Genomic DNA, 9,455 nt, shown 5'->3' on the forward strand with positions numbered 1-9,455 from the left:
AAATAGAAAAAGGGGTACAATGCCACTCTATCGGATTAAGAAGATGAAGATAACGACTCCGACCAGATAAGTAACTTTGTGGCCTTTACTACCTCTATCCATACTCATGAATCTACTAATGAAATTGGTGAATGCTCTCAGAAATTTGTTCTAGATGAAGAACTATCTGACGATGCCATGAATGATGCATACAATACCTTACACACCAAATGGGTTAAGGAGTCCCAGATTCTCGACAAACAGAGTGCTCTTATTCTCACTCTGACTGAAGACAAGGCAAGGCTCCTAGAAACCATTGTGGATCTGAAAAAGGAAGTCAGTCGGCTAAATGGAGAGTTGGATCAGATGAGTAAATCAGTCAGGATGCTGAACTCCGGCACTGACAACCTTGAAAAAATCCTCACCATTAGTAAACCTGTAAAGAACATGAAGGGGCTTGGATATACTCATGGTGCTTCCTCATCCCACACAACTTTTGTTCCCCAAAAGTTTACTAGCCAGATGTCACGAAACATGCCTCAAACATCTGGTGATGACAAGCTTCAACGACAACATCAGCAACCTTCTTTTGGACCAACCAGGTCTCTTGTCAACAGACCTCGTTGGATCTGCCATTATTGTGGAAGAAGGGGCCATATTCGACCTTTTTGCTATCGGTTATACGGGAGAAACAAAACTGTTTGTCTGGGGATCAGAGCGCCGTGTAGAAGGGCAGTACAACGCTCTGATGGCCTAGTTTAAGCGCGCTCTGTCTCAGATGATTCAGGGTGGTGCGCCGCTCTGATGATGTTGACCAGCGTCGATGGCGTTGACTTTATCCGAAAATCATTGTTTTGCCCCGTTTTGACCTTCGATTCCTTCTTAATGACTCCATAGATGTCCCGATACTCGATTATGCACCCAAAAGCCTAAAATTCATTATAAAAACACCAAATAACCTCAAATAAACTTGAGAACTCTCTAGTTTCACGCTTGAGAACGAGGGATTTGTACGTATAAAACGCATTCATCACACACGCAAGCGTACGTGTCGCCCAAGTAATATAGTTTATGGAAGTACGAGTGTCAAATTTGAACTACGATGAATTCCTCCGACGAGTTCATATCAGGGATGAACTGCAACAATCTTTGATGTTGCTCAATGAGAGACAAAGAGTCGGATTTTTAGACAAACAAGAGGGATGAAAGATGATTATGTCTTGTATTTTGTCGGAGAAAGCGATGCATAGTATATCCTATGAAACTCTACCTCGACAATCGACGTTGCATCAGAAATCGTTGATAGATATGAGTCGTCCAACTTGGGTAAGAACTAATAATCCTACTCCAAATCTTAATTTAGATTAAATATGTTCTCTCTCTCTCTCTCTCTCTCTCTCTCTCTCTCTCTCTCTCTCTCTTTGTGTGTGTGTGTGTGTGTGTGTGTATATATATATATACATATATATAATTTCAATTTTACAAATAATTTAAGAATGAATTTAGAAATTCAAATTTATGTTTAATGTTTTATTATACATTTTTTTCGATTATCAACTCTCAATTCCATAACCTTCGATGTCTCGAGTTTTTATTTTCTTTTTCCTCTTTTGGCTATAAAATTCAACCTCTCTCTCTCTCTCTCCCCCTCTGTGTGTGTGTGTGTATATATATATATATATATATATATATATATATATATATATATATATAATTTCAATTTTACAAATAATTTAAGAATGAATTTAGAAATTCAAATTTATGTTTAATGTTTTATTATACATTTTTTTCGATTATCAACTCTCAATTCCATAACCTTCGCTGTCTCGAGTTTTTATTTTCTTTTTCCTCTTTTGGCTATAAAATTCAGCCAAAAATATATTTTAACCATTTCATTAATCCTATATATAGCCTATTGTTAAGTGTCATCTAATCATATTTTCCACAAATGCTTTCTCTTTACGACACTAAAGATACACTTCGTATGATCGTCTCTTTTTGTGTAACTCCTAATGATTATTAGTATAGTAATATGTATAAATTTCTAATTATTGATTACATTTATATATGAAATTTGTAACTTATTAGGTCATTCCAAACATCACGTTTTGGATATAGCAAACGTTTGAAAACTGAAGGAAAGCTTATATACTAATAGTATTTTCCAGAATCAACATGTTATTAGATTATTAAGGATTAAGAGAATACCTGGATCAATCTTGGTCGATCACCACTTGATGCGGAAAAACTTTGATGATCGGTGGTCGGACGAACACGAGCCGGGTGGTACGTGGTCTTCCTTTGCAAAATCACTTTAATCCTCCAACAAGAAAACTGAAAATCTAACTCTCTATGGGAAGAGTATAAACTACATTTGAAGAGTATAGACGGTTTTGATTTGCATTGGGGACCATAACAAAGTGTGAGCCTTTATATAATTTTCTAAGGAAACCCATAACTCCATTAATTAATATTATTTAGTATCTACTCATTTATTCCATATCAATTACAAATATTTATCAATATTCATTTCCAAATAAAACCACAAATTAATAGTTATCATAATTATAGAAATATAACAGCTCATCAAAAGGAAATAATTTCCTAACAAAAACTTATTAAAAAATAGTCAAACTGATTAAAAACGTTTGCAGTTGAATAAGCCATTTGAATTTTTCATTTTGTCCTTCGTTTAAAGCAGCATATTTTTTTTTTACTACAGTTCGTCACTCTTTTTCTGTCTCTCAAACACTTTTTTTTCTCATCAAATCTTCAAAAATCCATATAGTCCTCATATGAACTTGAACTTCAGCGATTCCAAATCCTACGGATTTGTGACGAGGAGAGCTTAAAAAATAGAATCATTGTGTTGAATGAAAGGTCTTGTCTATTGCTGTATAATTCCGTCGGAGTACACCATTGGCACATTTTCCTTTCACCGGCGAAAGGTGATTTTTTATCCGCATTTTCAAGACCAAGACATAATAAAACTTTAGGGTTGTCATTATCGTCGTCTTTTCTTCTCAGTGATGCACCAAGTTTTTGCTATGAAAAGCTAGAAATTATGTAATTTTTTATGAAAATAACTGAAAATTTCCGGAAATTGTTTGAAATAAATGGAAATTTAATGAAGATTAGTCTGAGTTTTTTGGTATACAAAGAAAAGTTAAGAAATGAAATTTGTGAGAATTTTATTTTTAATTAAGAAAGTAGGTGTTGACTCGCCATCTTCGTCGCTTTCATTGGAAAGTACGGGTGGTGTGAGAGATGCGTTTGCCCCTGTTTGTCAGGGAAAGCCATGGATGATATGTGCCAGAAATGGTCGGAGTTAGACCTTGCTGAAGAAGATGTGGAAACGCTGGTTATTCCGGACGAGGTGATAGGCCGGAGTGCCTCTTCGGGTAATAGCACTCTTCTGGGGAAGTTACTAAGTGACAAGAAATTTAACAAAAAAGCCTTAAAGCCGTTCTAGGAGGTTTATGGAATACGGCTGGAAACGTCAAGATCAAGGATATCGAGGGAGATGTGATGAGTTTTTCGTTTGGCAAACCTAAGGATAAACGGAAGGTTTGGGAGGCTGGGTCGTGGCTCTTCGACAGAGCCATGTTAATCCTCTACGATCCAGAAGGCAGGGAAGAGGATGCTCTTACCTTCATGCATTCGGAGTTTTGGGTGCAGTTCCACGGCCTGCGCACCTTGCTCGGACGGCCAAGATTGGCGAGTTCATCGGGAAACAAGTGGGCTTGGTGGTGAAGGTGGATAAGGACAAAGATGACCGTTGTCGCGATAATTTTGTTCATCTGAGACTGGGGCTGGATGTTTCGAAGCCTCTCCGACGCGGCCTCTAGGTTACCTTGGGGTCCAATGCAGCGAAAATCTAGATCGATGTCAAGTACGAGAGACTCGGTGACTTCTGCTTTGCTTGTGGGAGACTTGGACACAGCTGGCGGCACTGTGCCGAGAGCCCTCCTATGCCGGAGTCGGCTGACAAAAATCAAGACGGTGGTGATCGAAACTTTAGATTTGAGCCTTGGATGAGGGCGGAGGCTCCCAACCACTTCGTCAACAATACTTTTATGATTCGAGGCTCGGAGGCTAGTCAAAATAGGGATGAGCGATCTTGGCAGAGGTCGGATCGGAAACCTAACGCAACTACGGCATATCTGAACGTTCCGAGGCCTGGGTTACCGGTGCAACAAAACCCGAAGGCTAAGGATGCCACGACAGGAGAGAACACCTCAAAACCGACTCACTCACGGGCTGAGGCGGCAGAGCATCTGATTTCGCCGATTTTTCCTCAGTCGGAGAAACTCGTTCGAACCAAGAAGCAGGGTGGCAGCTCGACTTCCGTTGACCTGCCCTCGAAGTCTGCTCCGCCTCTACGCACGACCTATCAGAAGAAAGCTACGTTTAATGATAGGAATTCCAAGAGGAATGTTCATAATGTCGGGAATTTCACTCGCCCTGGGAACTCAAAAATCGAAATTAATGATGAAAGGAATTTAATGAAGGGAGATATGAATAACGCTCAGTTGGTGAAGTCAATTCGTGTGGGCCGGGCCCTCTAGGCCCATCAATAAGTGCAATTTCTAGCTGGCTCACCCTGGGTCCGAAGGATCTATCCTTTTCGATTAGCCTTGGTCTAGGAAATCGACTGGGGCTTAATGACGCATGAGTCAGTCTTCTCCAGCGTTCTTCTTCGCTTCTGAGTAATGGTGAACCCACATAACCGACTCGACCAAGGCTTCTTGCCGGAGTGATGACGCGAAGACCTCCAAGACGAAGCTGGAGTTGGTGGTTGCCGCCTCTGAAGGTCAGACGGAAGAGTTGTGCTTGTCTCGGTCTGTGCCATGTGATCCGACGGTCAACCCCAATCCTTTCTCGGCGTTCCGGGTAAGAGGGGATGGCACCAAGTGGAAGAAGATGGCTCGGGAAGAGGCTGGGAGTTGAGGAGCTTCGTTTTTCAAGTCTCGGGCTACCCAACAGAGAATTAGTTTGTTGTCGTGCGTGGATGGCCAGACACACACAGGTCAGCCTTTGGTTTTCATGGCGGAGGATAAATTTTCAGGTCCCGGTAAGAAAAAGACAAGTGGTAAGGGCCGTAAGAGTCCGAAAAATATCCCTTCATCTTTTGAGGCCGGCGAGAGCTGCAGTCCGGGTTTGAAGAGGAAGGCAGCGATCGTTCGTGGAAATGGGTCGACGGTGAAAACGGCCCGTCGCGACGTTTCTGAAGCTGCTACTGAAGATATGATATCTCATGTAGGATTGAAGCCCCTACAGGATATTCCCGACTCTGCTTCGACCCCATCTTTGTCTCCGGTTGTTTCCTCAGTTCTGGATTCGGCAGGAAACCCTCTGATTGAAAAAGCGGCACCCCTTAGCGTGGAGGGCCGTTGAACGCAATGATTGGCGTTTTCTGGAACGTCCAGGGGCTGGGCAGCCCCCGGACGAGGAGGGCTCTCCGCTCTCATACAGTCACTAACCGCCCCGATCTTTTGTTTCTCTCCGAGACAAAGATGAGGAGTGTGGCGGTCGAGAGGGTAGGAGTTTATTTAGGGTACGAGAACTGTTTTACTATGGATTGTGTGGGTCGGAGTGGTGGTCTCATGGTTCTTTGGTGGAGTTCCATTGGTTTCTCGATTCGCTCTTTTTCGAGATTCCATGTGGAATGGCTAGTTACGAATGAAGATGGGCACTTCTGGAATTTTCTGGGTCTTTACGGGGATTCGGTCGTGAACCAAAGGAAATTTTCTTGGGAGCTGGTTAGGAGACTGAAACCATGGCTGGAGTCCTCTTGGCTTGTTGGGGGTGATACGAATGAGGTGGCGGCGAATTCGGAGCTTAGTGGGGACCGAGCGAAAGACCCCGTTTTGTTGGAGGACTTTCGGATGATGATTGAGGATTACGACCTCAGCGACTTGGGCTTTGTGGGAGACTTGTTCACGTGGCGTCGCAACGATACTCCGGGGAATAGCGCGGGGAGATTGGATAGATGCCTCAGTAACTCGGGTTGGCTATCCCCCTTTCCCGAGGCTACCGTTCGGCATCTGGACTTCTGGGGCTCCGATCATAGACCGCTTCTGCTTAGTACAACGGGCCGGGAGAGAGGTGATAAGGGCCGGGGGCATCGCCGTTTCTTCTTCGAGTAGGCGTGGTGTCTTGAAGAGGGGTATGACGAGGTGGTTCGCTCGGCGTAGGACTCGACGACGGGTGGTGACGTGGGAGACAGGATTACTCGCTCGCTTAGACGCTGCCAGGATGCTCTCCAGAGATGGGGAAATGTGAACTGGAAGACTCTGCAGGATCGTATCGATAGAAAAAAAGAGGTTTTTCGTGTGGCGAGTGATAGACAGGAGGGAAACAACGTGGAGGAAATCCGGCTTGAAGAACGTAAACTTGATGTATTGCTCGATAAGGAAGAGGTTTTCTGGCACCAGCGAAGTCGGACCACGTGGATGAAATACGGTGACAAGAACTCGAATTTTTTCTACCACAAGACATCGGCGAGGAAGAAGAGGAACTCGATTCAAGGGCTTTTTGACGAGGAGGGGACGTGGGTTGAAGGTACGCATGGTATTGAAAATATTATATCTTCTTACTTTTCGTCTATTTTCTCGTCTATGCAGCCCTCGATCGAGGCCTTGGAGTTGGTGGGCGACACCGTGGCCCCTACCATCACCACCGACATGAACGAGATGCTTCTCCTACCTTTCACTAGCGAGGAGGTGAAACAGGCGGTGTTCGACATGGACGCAATCAAAGCTCCGGGCGACTTGGTGGTGGTGGGCGACTTGGTGGTTGAGTTCTGCTTAGCGATACTGAACAAGGGTAAGTCGGTTAAGGATATCAACAACACGATCATCACACTTATTCGGAAGATCGACAATCCCGAGAAGGTTCGAGATTTCAGACCCATCAACCTGCTTTACAAGGTAATATCTAAGTGTTTGGTTGATCGTCTTAGAGGCAGTATAGCTATCTCTATTTCGAAGAACCAAAGTGCCTTTCTGGGGGTCGTCAGATCTTTGATAACGTTATGACTTGTTATGAGGCTATTCATACTATGTCTCGAGGGAGGTTTGGTAATGGTTCTTGTGCAGCACTTAAGATTGATATGGCGAAAGCTTTCTACAGAGTTGAGTGGTCTTTCTTGGAGTTTATGATGTTGAAGCTCGGGTTTGACAAATGCTAGATCGAGAAGGTGATTAGCTGTGTGTCCTCCGTTAGCTTCTCCTTCAACATCAACGGGGAGGTTCACGGTTCGGTCGTGCCGGAAAGGGGTTTACGCCAAGGAGATCCTTTGTCGCCGTTTTTGTTTCTCTTTTGTTCGGAGAGTCTATCGAGCCTTCTTCGGAATCGGGAAAGCCGCCAGCTTATCAGAGAGGTGCGTTTCGGCAGGAGAGACCTCTTCGTCTCTCACCTCTTCTTTGCAGATGACAGCATTATGTTCTTCTTAGCCAACAGGGAGGAGTGCGATGAGGTTGCTCGTTGTCTTACGATGTACTCGGCGGCCTCAGGTCAGTTAATTAATTATGCTAAATCTGACATTTGTTTTGGCTCGGATGTGGATGAAGGGTTAGGGGCAGAGCTTGCGGATTTTTTTACAGGTGTCGGTTACCTCGTGCCATCATCGCTACTTGGGCCTACCTACGGATGAAAGCCGACATTTTTGCTTTTGTTCGTGAGAGGGTGTGGGAGAGACTCAGCTCGCGGTGGGGGCTCTTCTTCTCGCATGCCGGAAAAGAAACCTTTATCAAGGAGGTACTCCAAGCTATCCCTAGCTATGTCGCGAGATGTTTCCGCCTTCCTCAAGGCCTGGTGGACGGGATTCATAAAGTTATCGCTAGCTTTTGGTGGGGATACATGGGTCAAGGCAAGAAAATACACTGGTGCAAGTGGTCGGAGCTCACGAGACACAAGTCTGACGGGGGCCTTGGCTTTCGCGACATGGGCATCTTCAATTAAGCCTTTCTTGCAAAGAGTGTGTGGAGCATCTTTAGACGGCCGGATAGCCTTGTGGGAAGGGTGCTCCGTCAGAGTTATTACCCGAACGGAGACATCCTTAACACCACTTACTGTTCTATGGGGTCGTATATTTGGAGGAGCCTTTGCTAAGGTAAAGAGATTATTCATAGAGGCTCGAGATGGAGGATTGGAGATGGGGAAACCACGTCAGTCGCTACTGACCGTTGGATTCCCCGACCTCCGACCTTTATGCTTAGTGATGCGCCCCCCATTCTAGAGGAGATGCGGGTCTCCGAGCTCAGAGACGTCAGAGGAGCTTGGAATATCCCGCTCATCTCAGCGATGTTTTCCCCCGATGATGTTGAGGCTATTCTTAGCATTCCGGAAAGCCGAGGTGATGGACCAGATATGATTAGGTGGCACTTCACAAAAGATGGGGAGTATTCGGTGAATAGTGGATATAGGGCCGCGTTGGATTCGACTATCTTGGTGGGGCCGTCCTCTCCGTTTGGGAATAGGGATTGGTGAATTAAGCTTTGGAGCCTCAAGATTCCTCCGAAGGTGAAGCACTTTGTGTGGCGGGTTTGTCCGGGTTGGATTCCGGTTCGTACTTTGCTTCGCCAATGTCATGTCATTGCCGATGCTCGTTGCCCAGTATGTGATTCGGAAGAGGAGACTATCTTTCACGCGATGTGGGGCTGCCCTTGGGATAAGAAGACTTGGAAGCTTGGAGGCTTCAAGGATATTACTAGGAAGCTTCAGGCCGAAGATACCATTGGATTGCTTCTTCTTGCCTCGACGAAACTTAAGGTATGTGATTTTGAATTTTTCCTGATTGTTATGTGGGAACTTTGGAATCACAGGAACAGTGTCTGCTCGGGGAGGAATATGGGGTCACCTAGAGGCCTCCTTGAGTGGGGCAGGGGCTTCATTCGTGATTATCGGGAAGCGTGTTTTGGGACTAAAGGCGAGCCTTGCCGTCCCAAGCCGAAAGTGTGGGAGCCTTCTCCGGTCGATGTGGTGGCCATATCGGTGGATGCGGCTATTCGCGTGGAAGAGAGAGACAGATAGGTCGCGGCATTGTGGCGCGGGACAATAAAGGGGAGATCCTTGGCTCGGAAACTAAGGTTATTCATCTCGGGCTCTCTCCCCAAATCTCGGAAGCGTTGGCGGTCCTTCAAGGTATGCTCTTTGCTTTGGATATGGGATGGTCTCGCATTATTATTCAATCTGATTGTCTCGAGGTGATCTCGGCTATCCGAAGACTTGTGGCGCCTACTACGGAACTAGGTAATGATATTCTTTTGCTTTCACCTAGGTTCGATAGTTTGGTCTGTGTGTTTCACCCCCGTGGTTGTAATAAAGTAGCTCATGTTCTTGCTAGCTATGCGCTTAATTTTGTTTCGGGCGCCCGGTGGTTGGGATCGGCTCCTCCTTATGTTTGTCAGGAGGCCGTGAACGACCTTCGTGGTATTAGCTCTTAATGTAACCATGGTATTCCTCCGCCACTT

General features: G+C 45.1%; 1 protein-coding gene across 1 annotated transcript; it reads left to right on the forward strand.

Moving 5' to 3' along the window:
- The first annotated feature begins 5,381 nt into the window (after window positions 1-5,381).
- LOC149403044 (uncharacterized) lies at window positions 5,382-8,221 on the forward strand. The gene is made up of 4 exons (XM_089608612.1): window positions 5,382-6,017; window positions 6,177-6,911; window positions 7,172-7,496; window positions 7,668-8,221. The coding sequence occupies exons 1-4, from the start codon at window positions 5,382-5,384 to the stop codon at window positions 8,219-8,221; spliced, it is 2,250 nt and encodes a 749-aa protein (XP_089464738.1).
- Window positions 8,222-9,455: the final 1,234 nt, after the last annotated feature.

Source organism: Urtica dioica, chromosome 3 (assembly GCF_054948205.1).
Source record: "Urtica dioica subsp. dioica isolate 48M chromosome 3, U.dioica_male_clone48M_v1_H2, whole genome shotgun sequence".
Lineage (NCBI taxonomy): Eukaryota > Viridiplantae > Streptophyta > Magnoliopsida > Rosales > Urticaceae > Urtica > Urtica dioica.